We start from the raw sequence: 24,035 nt of genomic DNA on the forward strand, positions 1-24,035 counted from the left end.
TTGCTGTCTTCTCCACTCCTTTCCTCCTTTAATACAGAGATAATAAGTGCCACATTTTATAAAAACAATTCAGGAAGGAATAGGAAAAAAAATAGGGAGGAATTGACATTTTCACAATGCTCTCCTTGCTCATCTATAACTGGATATATCTCTCTATTTAACCAAGTCTTTAAAAATTATTATGAAAAATCTTAGATGCAAAAATAGAAGTAGTATTGTGAACCCCCATTACCCATCATCCCTGTCCAGCAGTTATTAATATATTGAATATATCGTCAATCTTGTTTCATCCATACCTCCTGCCCTCTACCTCTTTGTGGTATAATTTATCTACTATAACATACACCCATTGTATGTGAACAATTCGATGTCTGCTTTTTTGTGTTTGTTTGCTCAATATTTTTATTTGAGTTAGAGGTTTTCTTAAAGTGTTTTACTGAAGAAGATTTTAAAAATATCTATAGTTGTTGGTGGCATCCTGAAATATTATTCAGAGTACCTGATGATTTTTTTTTCTTGAAGTATCCTGTTCTATTTTGTGAACATTGACTAATTTGTTTTATTTACTGCTTTTATCTTCTGGGTGTTATTAAGCAAAACAAAAAGTTTCTCCACTTGTACCAGTGTATTTTTGTAATATTCTGTAAATGTTAATTTTCCTCTTAAATGTGACTTGTTGGTATTTTAAAATGGATTTCCAGCATATGTTATTGTTCGTTCACAATATTTTATATTAAGCATAGCTCTTCCAGCTCTTTAAGCCCCTCTGTGCGGCTTATTTGATCTCAATTCCTTCTAATTTCAAATGATATTTTTCTTTCTGTGTTAGTTTCCTCATGCTGCCTGTAACAAATTACTGCAGACTTGGTGGCTTAAAAGAACAGAAATTTATTCTTTCAGAATTCTGGATGTCAAAAGTCCAAAATCAAGGGTTGGTTCTTTCTGAAGTCTCTATGGGAATGTCCATTCCATGCCTTTCTCCTAGCTTCTGGTGGCTGCTGGCAGTCCTTGGTGTTCCTTGGCTTGTAGCTGCATAACTCCCGTTTCTGCCTCCATCTTTACATGGCCATTTCCTGTTTCCCATTGTGTCAAAACTTTCCTCTTGTAAGAATCCCTGTTATTGGATTTAAGGACCACCTTAAATTCAGGATGATCTCATCCAGAGGTCTTTAATTTAATTATATGTGCAAAGACCCTTATTTGGAATAAGTTCTCATTCACAAGTACCAGGGCTTAGGACTTGGACATATCTTTTTAGGAAATACTGTTCAATCTCCTACACTTTCCAAGCAGCATACTTCTCTGGATTTCCATTTTAACATCTGCGGATTAAATCCTAGAGAACTTGAGAGCTTTATGGTCTGAGTTTTTGTGATGTTTTCTGGGATGTGGGAGGCCACTAACATATTACCAGGATGACTGCCAAGGCTTCCAGTTCTTCTCTTTGCTTCCATCCTGCTCTTGTCCAAGATGTGATCCATTATTCACAGTGCTACCAGAGAGATTTTTCCAAACTTGATCATAATTCTCTTACCTCTTTAGGGTTTACCGTGAAGCTTCCAATAAAATACTCCTCTCTCAGTGCTCTGAGGCTTACCACATACTGTTCTCTCTGCTTAGGTTAGAACATTCCTTGACCCCTCTCTGGCTGTTACTCCTATTGTAGATCTTAGCACAGATGTAACTTTCTCTGTGAGCCCTTATGAGATAACTCCAGATCCTCAGTCTCCATAGCATCTTCACACTCTGTACCATAGAATTTGGCCCCTGGATTGTATTTATCTCTGTGCTTATCTCTGAGCAACTCTGGATTGTACAATCCACAAGGAGTGGAGGCACCAAGTCTGTCTCATTCACAATTGTAGCTTCTAGCACAGTGCTCAGTTGATGTTTATTAAATGAAAAATAAATATAAAAGGCAAAGTTTTGGCTTGAGGGTCCAGGTATTTTTAACTCCTCTTCTGTTGAAGAAAGTGTTGGGTAGAGCTGGTTCAGCCTATAGCTTCTACTTCCCTTCTTAGAATAGCTCAGAACTGGCACAGATATTCAGATCTTTGGAAACATTCTTGAGGGACCCACTAGTGACAGATCTTCTGGTCTTTTCCCATCAGATCTGTATCTTTGATGGATCTGAAACTGGTTTGGCTAGATTAGGGGCAACCTTGTGAGAAGTGTCCTATTTTGTGGGGCACAAAACAGTGTTCACCCTAAAAAGTTATCTAGAAAATGACAAAATTAGGATTGATTGTAAGAATAACATTTAAATAAAATTTTTTATGCATTTTATTAATTCCTGAAAATATTCTCATTTTTCCTGTGGAATTGTTATACATTAAATCCTGAGAGGATAAATGTATTTTTGTTTTTCTATATCAAATGCTTTGGAAAAGCTTGCTTTTATACTTCCCTTTAGTCATGAATTTATTTTTTAAATTTAAATACTCTATATTTTTCTACTTTATTTTCTAGATTTTCCCCATGTGTTAAAATTGATTAGCTATTCTTCTCTTACAGTTATGCCCCATGGTGTCCATCCTGCCAGCAGACTGATTCTGAATGGGAAACTTTTGCAAAGAATGGTGAAATACTTCAGATCAGTGTGGGGAAGGTAGATGTTATTCAAGAACCAGGTACTGTAAATGTTGAACATTAAATATAAAAGTTTAACAGTTTTTTTTTATTTTGAATTTTTTCAAGCATATATAAAGGTTGAAAGATTATTATATTGATTTTCCATGAACTGACTACACTGAATCAACATATTATATTTTGAAGCTGGCCAGTTAGCTCGGTTGGTTAGAGAACAGCCTTGTAACACCAAGGTCAAGGTGTTACTTCCCTATATGGACAGAGCTGCCAAAAACAAAACAAAATGTACATTTTGGCATATGTGGGTCTGTGTATGTGTATGTTTACATATACATGTGTGCATATATATTTATATTTTATTTTAAATTTGCTGAGCCATTTGAAAGTAAGTTGCAGACATCACGATACTTTACCCTTCAATTCTTTAACATGTAAAATCTTCCTAATTATTTCCAACATAGTTTTTCACATATAGTCTTTTTATAGTTTTTGAGCCAGTATTCAATCAAGGTTCACAAATTGCATTTGGTTTTTGCATCTTTTTAGTTTCTGTCAGTCTAGACTTATCCCCCCCTTTTTTTTCATAACATTGATATTCTGAAGAGAACAGGCCAGTATTTTTCTAGGTGTTTCCTTATGGTGATATTTAACTTATTCTTATATTTTCTGCATTTTCTGAAAACTGGAAATTTGGCTTAGAGGCACGATTCAGGTTAGACATTTATGACAAGAGTACTTCATAGGCGATGCTGTGGCTTCGTATTGCATCTCATCAGAAATTGCATAATGTCACCATTGGTGATGTTAAGTTTGAGTACTTGGTTAAGTACATATATAAATATGTCAATTATAAAGAAACAACCACTTTATGATTAGCAAGTAATCTGTGGGGTGATACTTTGGGGTTTTAAGATCCATGATGGTCTTGCCTGAATTAGATATTTTATTGGGCTTCCAGAATGGTGAATTTCTAATTCACTCATTGGATCTTTTCGTATTAGCTGTGAGTGATGTAATTTTTCAAGAGAAAGAATTGCTTTTACCCCAGTGGGTGAAGAGAGAGGACACTATTTTAAATTCTGAAAAGATATATACAATAAATTTATATTTGTAGTTTAAAAATAAATTTGTTTATTATATATAAGTATAGGAAAAATAGGGTTTTTATGATCTAAATCTCTAACATTTGGCTATTTTAATATTTTAACTGTCATCTTTTCCTATCAACATTCTGTCATCTTTTCCTATTCACATTCAATTTCTGCTTACTGCATCCATTCCCGATGGAAAAAAGAAGTAGGCATGGAAGTGTAGCTAGTCACCTTTGTGTTCAGAAAACACAGAGTAATGAAGTACCAATTACTTGGACAACAAAATGGATGGTGTATGTTAAAATTGATGTGTCGACAAACCCATTGAGAGAGATTTCTATTAAAAGCTATGTGTCCTCAAGACTCACCTTTGTAAGCATTTGAAACAAAGCCACCTCTGCCCATCCTCTATTTAGAGATGGACAATTATAGTTATTAGTTTATGGTTTTGGCTATTATAATGAGTTATTCTCTTTGGAGATCAAATCATTGCAATTATATTTTTGCTGAAAACTTGTTTTTATCTTTTAGTAGTTTGATTCCAATGAAATCAGCTATTTAAGACTTGTTAATTAGTGGTTACCAGACACACTCTATGATAGGTTTTGTAAAAATGCACCTGACCTATTCACATTTTAGTCATTTGGTATACCTGCCGTGAATTCACAGCATGATAAGAATTAAAAAAATTAAACGGCCTTGTGATAGAGTCACAAATCTAATGTTTAATTGCATATAGTCTTTCCATCTAAAAATGTAGACTTACAGCTACTTTTTTCATTGTGAATGGATTAAGTTCTTTTTTTTTATAATGAAGTAAGAGAGAAATTGTTTATGAAGAAATATTTTTAAAACATTCAGTGTTGACTCATAGTTTTATATAAATATAAAATATATATATATAAAATACTCAAAGAGGAAAGAAAAATAACTCTTCTATCTGGTATTCTAGAAACCAAGTCCAATAAAAGAAAAGTGATTGTTTTATGTATTAGAATAATTTTTTAAAGGCAGAGGGTCTAGAATTCTTTTAAGTGATAACAAAAACTTAAAAACCAAAACTCGTAAATAAAACTTAGGAGCCAAAATTCTGTATGCACGATTATTTGAATGGCTTAGAGAATATTTCAGCTCAGATTATACTGTTTTAAGATTATAATTTTACTTTGAATTACAAACCTAATTCATCTTTTCATCTTTTAGTAGGGATTAGAAATAATGTATCTACTCAACAAGTATTTGGGTTCCTACCATATACCAGGTGCTGTTCTAGGTATCAGTGATACAGAGGTGAATGAGGAAGACAGAGGCCTGGCTCTTCATTGAGCTTACATTCTATTGAAGGAGATAAATAGTAATAAAAATAACTTGGAAAATAATGTCAAATGGTGGTAAGGGCTATGAAGAAGAATAAAATAGGGTCAAAATGTGGAAAGTGATAGGAGCCACTTTTAAAAATAGAATGGCCAAGTAAAGACTGTTCAGCCAGAAGTCTTGATAAATTGAGCAAGTGAACGTCAACAAGCTTTGGGAGAGGAGCATTCCAGGCAGAGCAAACACCACGTGCAGATGGAGTATACTTGGCTTATTTGAGGAACAATATGATAGCCAGTGGCGTACCTGAGATAAATGGGGATAGAGAGGTAGTGAGGGACCAGACCATGTAGGGTATTGTTGGCCGTAGAAGGAGTTTAGTTTTATATAAAGTGTTACAGGAAGGAAGCTACTGGAAGGTTTGTGCAGGGGAATGACATGATATGATTCATGCTTTAAAATAATTCCCTTTGTCTGCTATGTGAAAAAATTGCATGGGATCAGAAATAGAAGCAAAGGAGAACAATTAGGAGGTTAATATAGTAGTGTAGAGTTGTGAAAAGGTGGCTTGGACTTGTAGCAGCAGTCCAAGTCAAGTGGCAAGTGGTTGGATTTGAGATACTAGGATTTCCTGATGGATTGGTTGTAGGATGTGGTGGAAAGAGAGGAGATGGAAAGGACTGAGTAGGAGCAGGTTTGGGGCAAGGGGTTAAGTTTGGGGTGCTAAATAGACATCCAAGTAGAGATGAGCTAGAGATACAAATTTGAGGATTATCAGTGTAAATGATATTTGAAGCCAGGGGAAGATTGAGATTACCTAGGGGGTGTGTGCTAGAGAAGTGATAACTGAGGTACTCCAACACAGAGAAGAAAAGAAGAAGTTTCAGCAGAGGAGGAGGAGCTGGAGGGGTAGTAGGGAGAGGGAGAAGCAGGAGGGTCTGGAAGCCAGGTGAAGAGAAGGTGCCTCACATGGAACTGACTCACTGGCAAGCCTCTGTGGCAGCTTGTTCCCATTTGGAAGCAACTTGAGTATTGACTTTGTTTTTACAAGATCTAATGACCTGAATGAGCAGTGGAAAACCATTGAAATGATATTATTTTTCTCCACAGTTGAGCACTTTACTGGATATTTCTATGTACAGATACACAGATTTCCATTAGTATATTCTTTCATAAGGGCTGCTGTGCCACTGGAGTACTAGTAAGGAATAATTTCTGCAAGTAAAATTTAAAAAGAAGGGAAAGCAAGAATTTTTCAAGTGTTCATGCATACTCTTTAGTTATGCCTATAATTCTTCCATTGGTATATAGAATAAGAGATTTTTTTTATGTATTTTAAACAGACTTTAGAATTATCAAGACTAGGGTTTATAAACATTGCATTTTAATGGCTGAGATATAGAAGTCAAGGAAAGAACAGCTCTTAGATTAGGTTATATTACATTGCCTTTAATGCACAGATCAAGTGATGTTTTGAGTTGACTTTGGGAAATTAAATTTAATGAGTGTATACTTGAACTTCTGTTCCATGCAGATGAGCTAAGTTATCAAGGACAGAAAAACAGCAGCTGCTTATAGAGCCCCTGTGGGTGATGGCTGTTCTTGTAGATTAGAGGTAACCCAGGCTTCAAGAACAAGTATAGTGTTTAATACAACAGCCAATTTAGCTTACTGTACTTCAGTTAGTATTATATTTTTAATTGTAAAAATTATTCTTTGTATTCTATTGATAACTTTATTTCAATCTCGAAGGTAAGGTTAATTCTACTTTTTTTTTGGTCCCATTGTATTTTCTTCTGCTTCTCTCTTTGGTGATAATAACTAACATTTAGTAAGCATTTACTTCAGCCTATAATTGTATTACAGATCTATGTGCATTTTAACATAATAACAACCAACCATATGACGAATAAACTGTTCATTACTGTATTAATCAGAAAACTGAGGTTCACAGAGTTTAAGTAACATGACCAAGGTAACACAGCTAATAAATAGTAGAATAAAAGCTATTAGTTATCTCTATTTCCTCGATACTGAGCTAAAATTTCTGTTGTGTTTTTACATATCAAAATGTAATTCTCTGTAATAATTGTTGTTTCTTTTCCCATGATCTTAATTATTTTTCTTTTGCTGTATGTATTTAAGATAAGTTTTTTTGTTTGGCTGGCTGGTACAGGGATCTGAACCTGTGACCTTACTGTTACCAGCACTGTGCTCTCCCTATTCAGCTAACCAGCCAGTCCACAAGGTAATATTTTGATAAGAAATTAAATTTTTTTGTGTGTTCATTTTTAAGTGGAAGTTACCCTTAAAGTAAAAAAGCCATTCTAAATTTTCAGGAGACTTTGTGGTCAAACTTTATCTTTGTTTATTTCAAGGCTTAGGAGTGTGCTTGTTTCTTCCACACTTTCTGAAGTTTGTTGCAGTGAACCATGATGTAAATCTTGAGCTGCTGCCATGCTGTTATAATTCTTTGTCAGTATCCACACTTAGCTTGTTGTTTTTGAACGGTGAAGCTACAACCTCAGTTGGAGCTTCTCTGTTCCAAGGTGGTTGTGATTTAACTTTTCAGGTAATAGAAATCTCCCTTGACTCTTCATAGTGTAGAATTAATGGTTAGAAGATATTTTTGGAGCACTGAGATGATCAGACCCAGAGCCTTCTGATGTCTTTCCACCTCTCAGAAGTGACATTTATTTGAGATGAATTTCCTATAGTGTGAGATCTGCAAGGGTTTAATAGTGTGTTATAATCCAAGGATGACTTTGGCTGTTCTGTATTTTATGGTTGTTGAAGTTACTGAATTACATTCTCAGTGACAGTATATTCCAGACAGCAAACCAAACTCATATTTGATTTAGGTGCTGCAGCCTTATTATTAATATTTCAAACAGGTTGTCATTAGAAGAAATACTATCAAAGGAACATAAATGAAAGCAGTCTTGAGGTAATACAACTTATTAACAGTGGTCTTTATTTTAAATGAACTTTATATGATGGCCTTGTAAATTGCTACTTTAATTATAGAAAACAATACAGCAATTCATATCAAGAGCCATAAAATTCTTATACCATTTAATTTAGCAATTTTTGAAACAAGTGTCCTATTATACCTCTAGCCCAAACCAGATAGATGCAGAAAAATCTGAGAGACCATCTGTCACTTTGTTACTTTTTTCTTATTTTCTTTGTATCCGTTGATCTTCATGGGTACATTTATTTGTAAAGATGTAATTTGTGTTTTCTAAAATAATGTGCAATTTCCAAAGGACTTAAGACTAAGTTAGTTTATGTCTGTTACATTCTCTTATTTAATCAGAGGTTTAAATATAGAAAATAATAAATAGCATTTATTTAGTACTTATTATATATCAAGTGCTTTATAAATATAAAATGATTTGATATTAAAATACTGTGAGAAATTATGATGCCTATTTATAAAAACACTGAAGTCTAGAGAGTTTAAATTAACTGTCCCAGATTAAACACTAATAAGAGGCAGAAGTGGGGTTTGACCCCAGGCATGCTGGCTCTTGAATCTGGAAATATTGTTTTATATGTAGTATAATTAAATGTGTTTTATGAATTTTTTTTTTTTTTTTTTTTTTTTTACTTCTGCTACTTTTTACTTATTGCCAATAGCCAATGATGGCTAAGAACATATGAAGGATTTTAAAGAACAAGTTAAAAAAATTTCCTTTAAGTGATACCTAACATTTATTATACCAACCCTATCTGTTTATATTCTGATGAAAATAAAATCCAAATAGAAGACTTTAAGGAGTGATGAGGTACTGTTTATTTTGTTTGTTCTATTTGAAAAGGCCATATAAATCATACTTCCCTAACACCATGACTCTCCTTAAGATTTTGGGTGGTCATAAGAATATGTAGCTAGGAAGGAAGTGAGATAAGATACTGTTTGTAATGATTATTTTAAACCAAAAATATGTTACAATTTTTAAGCACTTGGTAGTGCTTACTAGTATGTTTTCCCCTGACAATTTAGAGTTAAAGGTATATGACAGGTCATCCTTATTTTTCACTAGAGTGGAATTCCAAGCAGTGTCAGAGGTGGAAATGCCCTTCGATAGAGGTGCTTGTTACAACCCTCATTTGACCTGTGGGTCACTTGTGGTTTTGTTACTGCCAATATAACTTTTTAAAAAAAATTTATGATGAGAAAAAACTCCAGCATACTATGATTGCTATTAAGTACCATAGGGATGTTTTAGAGTGCACTTGGTGTGATATAAAAATACAATAGAGAAGTCTTCTTTGAGAAGACTCATCATTAATAAATAAATTATTTTGCTGAATATAGATTTAATTTATAAAATGGGTAAAAGCAAATTTCTTACGTTATTAAAAGTAAACCTTCAGTACTTTGAAGTGACCACAGAGATGTCAAATTTGAGCAACTTGATTTGAACATATACTTGATTTTATCCAGGTTTTTCTTCAGTGGGAAAGACAGAAGTGATGAGAAATATTAAAATGATGTCTCTGTAATTTTTTCCATGCTGGCCAGGAGGATACTTTAGCTTTCCTTCTCTTTACTCATTCTTGGTACTCACATATATATTACTTATTTGTAAATGTTATTTATTTGTAAGCACTTAAAGTGCAGGGGATTTGTTCTTTACTGCTAGTCTCATTCAGTTTTTTGTTGCATGCCTCTTTTCTTGTATCATCTATCTCTTTTTATAGTTGTGATTGTGATTATTTGATTACATTTTTTCTCTCTGATAGTAGACTGTAGGCTCTAGGAGAATAAAGACTGTACATGTTTTTACTTGTCTGTGTGTCTTGAGCAGTTATCACAGTCCCTGAAATGAAGAAGTTACTTAGTAAATATTTACTGAGTGACTGTTTTATTTATCTTTGTCTTTATAGGTATGTAGCATAGCATTTGATATATACTTAGTGTTTAGTAAACGTTTGCTAAGACAAATTGAAAAAAAATATGGTTCACATAAATATATTCCCTTTACAGTACTCACAAGGATTATAAATGTGCAGAGTTTATATGTAACCATATTTCATATTCTTTATTCTTCTTTTTGAACTAACTGATGTAGTAATACCTGCAGTTTATGGACCATTACTGTCAGCCAAGTACCAACCTAAGCTTTTAATGTGCTTAATCTAATCTAACTTCAGAACAATTCAATTGGCTTTAATATACCCATTTTACAGATGAGGTGACTGAGATTCAAAAAGGTAAATAATTTACCAAAATCACAAAGCTAGTAAATGGGGAAGTTAGTATTTAACCCAGATAGTGCATCTCTAAAACCTATCCTTTCCTTCTCCATATGATCCCAAGTGATGCATAAGTCAGAAAATCCCAGGGTAAACAAATTATATATCAGTGACTGGAAAGTGTTAGGTAAATAAAAATGGGTAAAAAGTCAAAGAATAAACAGTAAATATGATTCAGTAATAGCAATGATTTTCATAATATTATGAAAGCAAGCTCAAGGATGCTTTTTCTTAGAACTTAGGTTATGTGTTCGGGTTACTTTGAGTTTGACTTGTAACTTTTTTTGTTTATGCTTCTTTTAGGTTTGAGTGGCCGCTTCTTTGTCACTACTCTCCCAGCATTTTTTCAGTAAGTTTAAATAATCTTCTGGTCGTACAAAGATTAGAAACCAGTAGATATGTACCAGGAGTTCTAGGTTTTCCATTACCACCATCCATTTACCTTAACATTTGAAGGGAGAAAGACTGGTCTGCTCTGAATGAGAGCTGTGAGAAGAGAAGGAGGCCTGGAGTGCTGGGGAGAAAAGGCTTGATTTCTGGCAGGGGATAGGTGGGGAGAAGGGTCAGAGATTTTTCTGATGACATAAAAGATGGATGATTCTTAACATGTCAGTAGGAATGAGTTAAACTGACAAGATGGAAAAAATCTTTCCAGATAAAGGAGTTAGCATGTAAAAAGCCCAGGAGAAAATGAGATACCTTCTGAGAACTGTAACTAGTTCTCTATGGCTGGCCCATAAGGTGCAGTTAGATCATGCTGGGTAATGAGGCTAGAGGGCTCAGGTAGTAGCAGGGGGAAGAGAAGGTAAGGGATGGATTCTAGAGATAGTTAGTAGGTGGGATCACTGGGACTTGATGATTTATTAGCCATGTGAGGGAAGAGTCTATTATGACTACCAACAAGCCGTGTATGATTAGTAAGTATTCTTCCTGGCCTTCAGGACAAAGATCAATTAGAATAAGATGAGCTTTGGAAGACAGAGGCCAGAAAGGAGAAGATAGTGTGAAGTGCCTGTTTTAATTCCAAATGGAGAAGTTGAGGTGACAGTTTGATGTCAGAATCTAGAGCTCAGATGAAAGATGTAGACTGCAGATGCATATTGGAAATTTCTCAGCATTGAGGTAGGTAACGATTGAAATATATCTAAAAAGAATACATACAATGAGAAGAGAAGCAGGTCAAGGGTAGAACCTGGGGTTGACTAACATTAGGGCATCTGCAAAGGAAGACAGTGAGGGAAGGAAACAGAAGGGATGGTCAGAATATTAGGAAGAAGTCTAGAGAGCTCATGTCATAAAAGCCAAGCAAAAGGAGAAAGGAAGGGGGTGTTCAGTAGTGGACAGTACCAATGACAGGTGAAGGAAAATTGGCAGAAAAATCCTCAATGGATATGGCACTTAGGAGTCATTGGAGACCCCCAATAGGAGCACTTTTAATGGTGTCGTGGGGACTGAGTCCGCAATCACAGTACATAGTGAATGAGTAATAAAGAGGAGAAAATGGTTAGTGTAGACTCTTCCCCAGGGAAGTTTGATATTGTTGAGAAGGCTAGATGGAGGGAAGGCTGAAGCAGGATGTGAATCTAAGAGAATTTTTGTTGATTTTGAAGGGAGGACTTGAATGACACAAATTTGGAAATGTGGATACAACTTTTTAAAATTGATAACAATGGCTATTTTGCTAATGTAAAAGAAAAATCAAAATAATTGGTAGTAAAAATAATAATAATTAAACTTGGCAGATTAATACTGCCAAGAACATTTCCTATAATCACAAATTGTGCAGTGATAGAATAGAATGTTTAATGCTTTCAGGTTTGGAATTTCTCATTTGTAATAGATTAAAATTTATGCATATTTTCTGATTAATGCCTAACTATAATTTTTTTCTTCATTCGAGCCCATTTAAAATTCAAGTGGAATTCATACATATGACCAATAGTTACTTTGATTTTTGTTTTCTGTAACACCTGTTATTTTAATGGATTTATTTTCTACTTGATTTTATAATTTATAGTGCAAAGGATGGGATATTCCGTCGTTACCGTGGCCCAGGAATCTTTGAAGACCTGCAGAATTATATCTTAGAGAAGAAATGGCAATCTGTTGAGCCTCTGACTGGTTGGAAATCCCCAGCTTCTCTAACGTAACTTGCTAATTTTTTAATGACAGGGTGTTAATAAAACAAGAGGTATCAAGTTAACAGCCTATGGGACTTTGAAAGCTATGCTTTTCTTCATATTTATTTCTGATTACCCAGACCACACATGCCTATGTGTGGCCCCTGTGGTGTTTCTGGTTTTGTCACCTACATATATTTCAGCTAGTTTTTGGTATGCTGGGAATTAGGTAACCAGATTTGGGTGGGCTACAGAGAGCCTGTCCTCCAGCTTTTGTATTAAGCCATACTAGCTGTTTCTTTGCAAAATATGGTATTAAACACCATTTACCATTTTTTCTTTCTTTTAAATTATTGATAAGATGGAGTAACTCCTTCTTGATTTATAGTTTATGAAGGAGTTGCTATTGTGTCTTATGTGGAAAATAAAACCTGTGGTGTGTTTGACCGCCTATCAGAATACTGCCCATGGTAAGTTCTGGCCATGATATCAAACTGTGTAATACTTGGTGAGGTAGATAAGGCCAAACCATAATAACTTTTTTCATAGTTGGTTTTAACTTTGAATTAGTTGTCATATTTGTAATTAATCATATATTATTATGTACAAGTATAAGAACTATCCCTACAGAAATAGGAGCAAATTGTGCAATATTTCAGGAATAAATCATCTATATAGGACCCAAGAAGCACGTTGCTTACTCTAAAAGCAGTTCATCTCTGGCATTTTATTCTACAAATATTTGAGCACTGATTTTATGCCAGATATTGTTCTGGGCCCTGAGTATTCAACAGTGAACAAGACAGACATTATCTCTACATTCCCCTCAGGTAACTTAAAGACAGATTAAGGAAAAAGCTAGGGATATGAAGAATCATAGTCTGGATAAAGGCTGTTCAAAAAAACCCCAACATACTTTACTAAGACAGGGAATAACTGTGGGATTGAGGACCTGCTTTAGCTGATGGCAGGGGTTGGGGTGCAGTTAGGAGAGGCTGCTCTGAGGGGAGGACTATGGTTGAGATCTGAAGGGTAGAAGAGCTAGCCCAGGTAAAGAGCAGGAGAGAGAATGTTTCCAGAGATGGGTATAACATATACATAAGGCCCAGTTTGGAAAAGAGCCTGGTGTGCTTGAGGATCCGAGTGGTGGCCAAGGTTGAGCACAAATAAAGTGAGAGAAAGTAGCATAAACTGAGTAAGAGAGAGACAGGCCGAAGCCAGGTCATGAAAGGCCTATGGCCACAGAGAGGAACTTGGAGGTGATCAGTACATGCACTAAGAAATTGACTTTTAGGAGAAAGATTGGAGACAGCAAGAATGGATGAGGCGAGACACTTTAGAAGGCTTCTGTAGTGTCCAGCCTCAGATAGTAGCTCATATCAGGGTGGCAACAGTGGGGATGGACAGAATGGATTTAAAATATATTTTGAAAGGAGAGTTGGCTAAAATGAAGGAGAGGGAGGATTCAGAAATAAAAACTTCTGGGCTTCTGATTTGAGTACTTGGTTGATCTTGGTGCCAGTTACTGATTTGAGCAAAAGAAAATCAGGTATTCTGTGTTGGACATGTTAAGTTTGAGATGCAGACTTCATAGAGCTGTCAAATTGGATGCATGGAGCTGGGTCTTCATGGAGAGTTCAGGAACACAGTTAGAAAATATATAGATGGCCTTTAAAGCCTGAGAAGGGAGGGGGACACCTAGAAAGGAAAAAGAGAAGAGTGCTTGGGACTGAGCTGAAGAAAGATCAACTCTGAGACATGGACATAGAATGAAGCAAGGTGAGGTCATCATGGCCTTGACAAGTAGTGTTAGTGCAGTGGTGAGGATGGAAGTCAGATTTGAATGAGTTAAAGATACAGTGAGGAAGAAGAAACAGCAAGCGTAGACTGCTCTTTGGAGAAATTTGTTTGTGAAGCTGGAGGGCCATGTGCGGTCCAGGGATGCTCTTTTTAAAGTTGAACGTGTTTACGTGCTCATGAGATTGATCCAACAGAGATGGAGAAATTGCTAATGTAGGAAGAGGGGATGACAGAAAGAACCAAGGCATTAACAAGACAAAAGGGGCAGGATCCAAGGCACAAAAGGAGGAATTGGACTGTGGTAGGGCAGATAGACTTTCTCTGTCATAACAAGAGAAGGTGGGTGCAGGTGTACACCAGGCTTAATTTGGTGATGGAAGATAGGAGAGATCACATAGTGGCTTCTGATTTCACAGTGACATACGAGAAGTGTTTGTTAGCTTAGAGTGCATGGGGAGGGGAAGTTGTATAAAGTTTGAAGAGAGGGAAAAGGAAATGAGCTATTATTTCAGTGACAGCCTAAAAAAATGCAGTAGAACTGGGCTGTATTAAGTGTTTGGGATGTTGAAGCAGTGAGAACAGTCAGCTTGTCATGTGATCTTTTCCTTAGAGACATTCAGTTGCTCAGGTTTGGGGTTTTTGCCTGGTATGTACAATGAAGGGAGAAAGGACCGAAGGAATTGGAATGTATTTGCAGCTGAGTGATTCAAATGATGGCCAGGGAATCTAAACTCTGTAAGAACAGAAGTGAATCCAGGAGAGAGGACAATATATAGCAAACAGTGGAGGGGTCAGTGGAGTGGCAGCCCTGACCTGAATTTTATTTGCATTTTTTTTGTTGGTTAGATTTTTTCATAGTATACATCAGTGGTTCTCCTCTTTATTACTTTTTAGGATGTCTGGAATGGCTGGTCTTTTTAGCATCTCTGGCAAGATATGGGTGAGTAATCTTAATTAAAATCTTTACAATTATGTTTGCAGAGAGATCTTTAAGAATAAAAAAAAGGTCAGTTTTTTCTATATTTTATTTATTTATTTTTATTTTAACTTGTCAATATACATTATAGTTGATTTTTATGTCCCTTTACCTGTTCCTGTTTCCCCCTCCCCCTCTCCCCTCCTGCCCACTACATCATATCTGTTCACTTGTCTTAAGTTCAAGAAATTGTTGTGATTGTTGTGTCTTCTCCCCCACTTTATTTGTTTGTATATTTAGTTATTTAGTTATTTATTTTTAGTTCCCACAAACAAGTGAGAACATGTGGTATTTCTCTGTCTGTGCCTGACTTGTTTCACTTTATATGATTTTCTCTAACTTCATCCATGTTGTGAGTGATAATATTTCATTCTTTTTTATAGCAGAATAGTATTCCATTGTGTAGACATACTACAGTTTCCTTGTCCACTCATCTGATGGACATTTTGGCTGGTTCCAACTCTTGGCTATTGTAAATAGTGCTGCAGTAAACATAGGAGTACAGGTATCCCTTTGGCATGATGATTTCCATTCCTCTGGGTCTATTCCCAGGAGTGGAATAGCTAGATCATATAGTAGATCTGTCTGTAATTGTTTGAGGAACCTCCATACCATTTTCCGTAAAGGCTGCACCATTTTGCAGTCCCACCAACAGTGTATGAGAGTTCCTTTTTCTCCACAACCTTGCCAGCATTCATCATTCTCAGTCTAACTGGAGTGAGATGGTATCTCAAAGTGTTCTTTTTTTTTTTTTTTCCTGTTTGCAAGTTTTATTTTTTTTAAATTTTTTTTATTTTTTTAAAAATGTATATATTTTTATTTTTTTTATTTTTATTTTTTTAATTTTAATTTTGTCGATATACATTGTGGCTGATTATTGCTCCCCGTCACCAAAACCTCCCTCCCTTCTCCCTCCCCCCCTCCCCCCCAACAATGTCCTTTCTGTTTGCTTGTCGTATCAACTTCAAATAATTGTGGTTGTTATATCTTCTTCCCCCCCCCCCCCGGTTTTGTGTGTGTGTGTGTGTGTGTGTGTGTGTGTGAATTTATATATTAATTTTTAGCTCCCACCAATAAGTGAGAACATGTGGTATTTCTCTTTCTGTGCCTGACTTGTTTCACTTAATATAATTCTCTCAAGGTCCATCCATGTTGTTGCAAATGGCAGTATTTCATTCGTTTTTATAGCTGAGTAGTATTCCATTGTGTAGATGTACCACATTTTCTGTATCCACTCATCTGATGATGGGCATTTGGGCTGGTTCCAACTCTTGGCTATTGTAAAGAGTGCTGCGATAAACATTGGGGAACAGGTATACCTTCGACTTGATGATTTCCATTCCTCTGGGTATATTCCCAACAGTGGGATAGCTGGGTCGTATGGTAGATCTATTTGCAATTGTTTAAGGAACCTCCATACCATTTTCCATAGAGGCTGCACCATTTTGCAGTCCCACCAACAATGTATGAGAGTTCCTTTTTCTCCGCAGCCTCGGCAGCATTTATCGTTCATAGTCTTTTGGATTTTAGCCATCCTAACTGGGGTTAGATGTTATCTCAATGTGGTTTTGATTTGCATTTCCCGGATGCTGAGTGATGTTGAGCATTTTTTCATATGTCTGTTGGCCATTTGTATATCTTCCTTAGAGAAATGCCTACTTAGCTCTTTTGCCCATTTTTTAGTTGGGTTGCTTGTTTTCTTCTTGTAAAGTTGTTTGAGTTCCTTATATATTCTGGATATTAATCCTTTGTCAGATGTATATTTTGCAAATATTTTCTCCCACTCTGTTGGTTGTCTTTTAACTCTTTTAATTGTTTCTTTTGCTGTGCAGAAGCTTTTTAGTTTGATATAATCCCATTTGTTTATTTTTCCTTTGGTTGCCCGTGCTTTTGGGGTCGTATTCATGAAGTCTGTGCCCAGTCCTATTTCCTGAAGTGTTTCTCCTATGTTTTCTTTAAGAAGTTTTATTGTTTCAGGGTGTATATTTAAATCCTTAATCCATTTTGAGTTGATTTTAGTATACGGTGAGAGGTATGGATCTAGTTTCATTCTCCTGCATATGGATATCCAGTTATCCCAGCACCATTTGCTGAAGAGGCAGTCCCTTCCCCAGTGAATAGGCTTGGTGCCTTTGTCAAAGATCAGCTGGCAGTAAGTGTGTGGGTTGATTTCTGGATTCTCTATTCTATTCCATTGGTCAGTGTGTCTGTTTTTATGCCAGTACCACGCTGTTTTGGTTATTATAGCTTTGTAGTATAGCTTAAAGTCAGGTAGTGTTATGCCTCCAGCTTTATTTTTTTTGCTCAGCATTGCTTTGGCTATGCGTGGTCTTTTATTGTTCCATATAAATGTCTGAATAGTTTTTTCCATTTCTGAGAAAAATGTCTTTGGAATTTTGATGGGGATTGCATTGAATTTGTATATCACTTTGGGTAGTATGGACATTTTCACTATGTTGATTCTTCCAATCCAAGAGCATGGGATATCTTTCCATCTTCTTGTATCCTCTCTAATTTCTCTCAGCAGTGGTTTGTAGTTCTCGTTATAGAGATTTTCCACATCCTTGGTTAACTCAATTCCTAAGTATTTTAATTTTTTGGTGGCTATTGTAAATGGGCAGGCTTTCTTGATTTCTCCTTCTGCATGTTCACTATTGGAGAAAAGAAATGCTACTGATTTTTGTGTGTTGATTTTGTATCCTGCTACTGTGCTGAAATCATTTATCAATTCCAACAGTTTTTTTGTAGAGGTTTTAGGCTGTTCGATATATAGGATCATGTCATCTGCAAACAGGGACAGTTTGACTTCATCTTTTCCAATCTGGATGCCCTTTATTTCCTTCTCTTCTCTGATTGCTCTGGCTAGTACTTCCAACACTATGTTGAATAGGAGTGGTGAGAGTGGGCATCCTTGTCTAGTTCCTGTTCTTAAAGGAAAAGCTTTCAGCTTTTCCCCATTCAGGATGATATTGGCAGTGGGCTTGGCATATATGGCTTTAATTATGTTGAGATACTTTCCCTCTATACCTAACTTATAGAGGGTCTTTGTCATGAATGAGTGCTGAACTTTATCGAATGCTTTTTCAGCATCTATAGATATGATCATATGGTCCTTGTGTTTGAGTTTATTAATATGGTGTATCACATTTATTGATTTGCGTATGTTGAACCAACCTTGCATCCCTGGGATGAATCCCACTTGATCGTGATGAATAATTTTACGTATGTGTTGCTGTAATCTGTTTGCTAGTATTTTAGTGAGGATTTTTGCATCTATATTCATCAAGGATATTGGCCTGTAGTTTTCTTTTTTGGTTATATCTTTACCTGGTTTTGGTATCAGGATAATGTTTGCTTCATAGAATGAGTTTGGGAGATTTGTGTCCATTTCAATCTTTTGGAATAGTTTGTAAAGAATCGGTGTCAATTCCTCTTTGAATGTTTGGTAAAATTCTGCTGTGAATCCATCTGGTCCTGGGCTTTTCTTTGTTGGGAGCCTTCTGATAACAGCGTCAATCTCCTTTATTGTTATTGGTCTGTTCAAATTTTCTACGTCTTCATGGTTCAGTTTTGGGAGCTTGTGTGTGTCCAGAAATTTATCCATTTCCTCCAGATTTTCAAATTTGTTGGCGTATAGTTGTTTATAGTAGTCTCGAATGATTCCTTGTATTTCAGATGAATCAGTTGTAATATCGCCTTTTTCATTTCTAATTTTGGTTATTTGAGTCTTCTCTCTTCTTTTTTTTGTTAGCCATGCTAATGGTTTGTCAATTTTATTTATCTTTTCAAAAAACCAACTTTTTGATTCGTTGATCTTTTGAATTGTTTTTTGGTTTTCAATTTCATTCAGTTCTGCTCTGATCTTAATGATTTCTTTCTGTCTGCTAATTTTAGGTTTGGATTGTTCTTGTTTTTCTAGTTCTTTAAGGTGAAGTGTTAGGTTGTTCATTTGCCATCTTTCCAGTCTTCTGAAGTGAGCGTTTAATGCAATAAATTTCCCCCTCAATACTGCTTTTGCAGTATCCCACAGGTTTTGGTATGATGTATCATTGTTTTCATTAGTTTCAATAAATTTTTTGATTTCCTGCTTGATTTCTTCTTGGACCCATATGTCATTAAGTAGAATGCTGTTTAATTTCCAGAAAGCAAGGAACAAAAGACACCTAGGACAACCAAACAACCAATAAAATGCTAGGAATAAATCAACACCTTTCAATAACAACTCTTAATGTAAAAGGCTTAAATTCCCCAATTAAAAGACACAGACTGGCTGACTGGATCAAAAAGCAGGACCCAACTATTTGCTGCCTACAAGAGACCCACCTCACTCATAAAGATTCACACAGACTAAGAGTGAAAGGATGGAAAAAGATTTACCATGCAAACAGAAAAGAAAAACGAGCTGGAGTAGCTATTCTTATATCTGACAAAATAGACTTTAAACTAAAAACCATAAAAAGAGACAATGAGGGACACTACTTAATGATAATAGGACTGATCCATCAAGAAGACATAACAATCATAAATATGTATGCACCCAATGTTGGAGCAGCCAGATTTATAAAACAAACTCTATTAGACCTAAAGAAGGAAATAGACACTAATACCATAATAGCAGGGGACCTGAACACTCCACTGTCAATATTAGACAGATCATATAGGGAAAGAATCAGTAGAGAAACACAAGATCTCAACAAGACTCTAGACCAATTGGAATTGGCAGATATCTACAGAACATTCCACCCAACAACCTCAGAATATTCATTCTTCTCAGCAGCACATGGATCATTCTCCAGGATAGATCACATATTAGGTCACAAATCAAGTCTCAATAAATTCAAAAAAATTGGAATTATCCCATGTATCTTCTCAGACCACAATGGATTAAAACTAGAAATTAATAACAAGCGAAACTCTGGAAACTATACAAACACATGGAAATCTCAAAGTGTTTTTGATTTGCAATTCTGAATGCTGAGTGACGTTGAGCAATTTTTCATGTGTCTGTAGGCCGTTCATATATATTCCTTTAAGAAATGCCTATTCAGCTCCTTTGCCCATTTTTTAATTGGGTTATTTGTTTTTTTTGTTGTAAAATCATTTGAGTTCCTTGTATATGCTGAATATTAATCCTTTGTCAGATGTATATGTTGCAAATATTTTTTCCTACACTGTTGGTTTACTTTTCACTCTGTTGATTGTTTCTTTCGCTGTGCAGAAGCTTTTTAGTTTGATGTAATCCCATTTGTTTGTTTTTCCTTTAGTAGCCTGTGCTTTTGGGGTCATGTTCATGAAGTCTATACCCACTCCTAATTCCTGGAGTGTCTCCCCTATGTTTTCTTTAAAGAGTTTTATTGTTTCAGGATGTATATTTAATTCATTAATCCATTTTGAGTTGATTTTGGTATATGGTGAAAGGTACGGGTCTAGTTTCATTCTTCTACATATGAATATCCAGTTTTCCCAGCACCATTTGCTGAAGAGGCAGTCTATTCCACAGTGTGTAGACTTGGTGGCTTTGTGAAAGATCAGATGGCTGTAGGTGTATGGGTTGATTTCTGAGTTCTTTATTGTATTCCATTAGTCCGGGTGTTTTTATGCCAGTACCATACTGTTTTGGTTATTATAGCTTTGTAGTATACTTTAAAGTCAGGTAGTGTTATGCCTCCAGCTTTATATTTTTGCTCAGAATTGCTTTCGCTATGTGTGGTCTTTTGTTATTCCATACAAATGTCTGGATAGCTTTTTCCATTTCTGAGAAAAATGTCATTGGAATTTTGATGGGGATTGCATTGAATCTGTAGATCACTTTGGGTAATATGGACATTTTCACAATGTTAATTCTTCCAATCCAAGAGCATGGGGTATCTTTCCATCTTCCTGTGTCCTCTTTAATTTCTCTCAACAGTGGTCTGTAGTTCTCTTCTTTCCCTCTTCTTGTGTCCTCTTTAATTTCTCTCAACAGTGGTCTGTAGTTCTCTTCATAGAGATTTTTCACATCCTTGGTTAATTTTATTCCTAAGTATTTTATTTTTTTGGTGGATATTTTTAATGGGCTACCTTTCTTGATTTCTCTTTTTGCAGATTCACTGTTGGGTATAGAAATGCTACTGATTTCTGTGTGTTGATTTTGTATCCTCTGACTTTGCTGAAATCATTTATCAACTCTAAGAGTTTTTTGTAGAGGCTTTCGGCTGTTCAATATATAGGATCTTAACCATCCACAAACAGGGACAGGTTGACTTCATCTTTTCTATTCAGGAGGCCCTTTAGTTTCTTCTCTTCTCTGATTGCTCTGGCTAATACTTCAAACACTATGTTGAATAGGAGTGGTGAGAGTGGGCATCCATCCTTGTCTAGTTCTTGTTCTTAAGGGAAAAGGTTTGAGCTTTTCCCTGTTCAGGATGATATTGGCAGTGGGCTTATCATATATGGCTTTAATTGTGTTAAGATAATTTCCATCTGTACCTAACATGTCCAAAGTCTTTATTATGAACAAATGTTGAATTTTGTCAAATGCTTTTTCAGCATCTATAGAGATGATCATATTGTTTTGTCTTTGCTTTTATTGATGTGGTGTATCACATTTATTGATTTGCGTATGTTGAACCAATCTTGCATCTGTGGGATGAATCCCACTTGATCATGGTGTATAATTTTGTGTATGTGTTGCTGTATTCTGTTAGCTAGTATTTTATTGAGGATTTTTGTGTTTATATTCATCAAGGATATTGGCCTGTAGTTTTCTATTTTTGATGTATCTTTGTCTGGTTTTGGTGTCAGGGTGATGTTTGCCTCATAGAATGAGTTTGGGAGAATGGCCTATGTTTCAATCTTTTGGAATAGTTTGTAGAGAATTGATATAAATTCCTCTCTGAAGGTTTGGTAGAACTCTGCAGTGAACCCATCTGGTCCCGGACTTTTCTTTGTTGGGAGCCTTCTGATAGCAGCTTCAATCTCTTTTGTTGTTATTGGTTTCTTCAGATTTTCTATATCTTCTTGGCTCAGTTTTGGTAGTTTGTATGTGTACAGAAAGTTTTCCTTTTCCTCCAGATTTTCAAATTTGTTGACATAGAGTTGTTTATAGTTGTCTCTAATCATTCCTTGTCTTTCTGAGGTATCAGTTGTAATATCACCTTTTTCATTTCTGCTTTTTGTTATCTAGGTCTTTTCTCTTCTTAGCCTTTTCTAAAGGTTTGTCAATTTTATTTATCTTTTAAAAAAACCATCTTTTTGTTTCATTGATCTTTTGTATCTTTTTTGGGGTTTCTATTTCATTTAGTTCTGCTCTGATCTTAATTATTTCTTTCTGTCTACTAACTTTGGGTTTGGATTGTTCTTGTTTTTCTAGTTCTTTATTTTATTTATGTTTGTTTTTGTTTTTGTTTTTGTGACTGGTAAGGTGATCGCAACCCTTGGCTTGGTGTCGCCTGCACCGCGCTCAGCCAATGAGCTTACCGGCCATCCCTATACAGGATCCGAACCCGTGGCCTCGGCACTCCCAGTGCTGCTGCACTCCCAGCGCCACAGTCTTCCGAGTGAGCCATGGGGTTGGCCCTTTCTAGTTCTTTAAAGTGAAGTGTTAGGTTATTTACTTGCCAGCTTTCCATTCTTCTGAAGTAAGCATTTAATGCAATAAATTTCCCTCTTAGTACTGCTTTTGCTGTATCCCACAGGTTTTGGTATGATGTGTCATTATTTTCAGTAGTTTCAAGAAATTTTTTGATGTCATGTTTAATTTCTTCTTGGTTCCTTATGTCATTAAGTAGAATGTCGTTTAATTTCCATGTGTTTGTATCATTTCCAGAATTTCGTTTGTTATTGATTTCTAATTTTAATCCATTGTGTTCTGAAAAAATACATGGAATAATTCCAATTTTTTTGAATTTGTTGAGACTTGCTTTGTGACTTTACATGGTCTATCCTGGGGAATGTTCCATGTGCTGAGGAGAAGAATGAGTATTCTGAGGTTGTTGAATAGAATGTTCTGTAGATATTTGCCAAGTCCAAATGGTCTAAAGTGTTATTTAGATCTTCTGTTTCTCTGTTGATTTTTTGCCTAGATGATTTGTCCATTGTTGAGAGTGGGGTGTACAGGTCTCCTGCTATTATGGTGTTAGTGTCTGTTTCATTCTTTAGATCTAATAGTGTTTGCTTCCTATCTGTCTGCTCTGATGTTGGGTACCTATATATTTACGATTTTTATGTTTTGATGAATAGATCCTTTTATCATTATATAGTGCTTTCTTTATCTCTTTTATGGTTTTTGGTTTAAAGTCTATTTTGTCTGAAGTTTAAAAACTCCAGCTCATTTTTCATTTCTGTTTGCATGGTATATCTTTTTCCATTCTTTCACTCTTAGTCTATGTGTGTCTTTACAGTTGAGGTGAGTGTCTTGAAGGCAGCATGTTGTTGGGTCCGTGTTTTTAATCCAGTCAGTCAGTCTGTGTCTTTGAGTGGGAATTTAATCCATTTACATTTAGAGTTATTATTGAAAAGTGTTGATTTACTCTTAGCATTTTGTTGATTTTTTTTTTTTTTTTTTTTTTGACTGGTAAGGGGAACGTAACCCTTGACTCGGTGTCGTCTGCCACCACGCTCAGCCAGTGAGCGCAGCAGTCATCCCCATATAGGATCCGAACCGGCGGCCTTGGTGCTACCAGCGCCACACTCTCCTGAGTGAGCCATGGGGCCAGCCCAGCATTTTACTGACTTTTGTTTAGTTGTCTTGAGTATGTTTTATCCCTTTCTTTCTGATTTTTTGTTTGTCTTCTGTGTTTGTTGGTTTCTTGGGGTTGTAGATAAACTATTTTTTCTCTTTATTGTTAGCATTTTTGTTTTACTGGTAGGTTTTGTTCTTTCTTGAGTATTCATGGCAGT

General features: G+C 35.7%; 1 protein-coding gene across 1 annotated transcript in view; it reads left to right on the plus strand.

Moving 5' to 3' along the window:
- TMX4 (thioredoxin related transmembrane protein 4) overlaps positions 1 to 24,035 on the plus strand; it is a 51,828-nt gene that overhangs the window by 8,650 nt on the left and 19,143 nt on the right. The window contains exons 2-5 of the mRNA XM_063111341.1: positions 2,515 to 2,630; positions 10,563 to 10,608; positions 12,277 to 12,405; positions 15,074 to 15,119. Of these exons, the coding sequence (XP_062967411.1) occupies positions 2,515 to 2,630; positions 10,563 to 10,608; positions 12,277 to 12,405; positions 15,074 to 15,119 (337 nt within the window). The remainder of the gene's footprint in view (positions 1 to 2,514; positions 2,631 to 10,562; positions 10,609 to 12,276; positions 12,406 to 15,073; positions 15,120 to 24,035) is intronic.

Source organism: Cynocephalus volans, chromosome 1 (assembly GCF_027409185.1).
Source record: "Cynocephalus volans isolate mCynVol1 chromosome 1, mCynVol1.pri, whole genome shotgun sequence".
NCBI classification, from domain to species: Eukaryota; Metazoa; Chordata; class Mammalia; order Dermoptera; family Cynocephalidae; genus Cynocephalus; species Cynocephalus volans.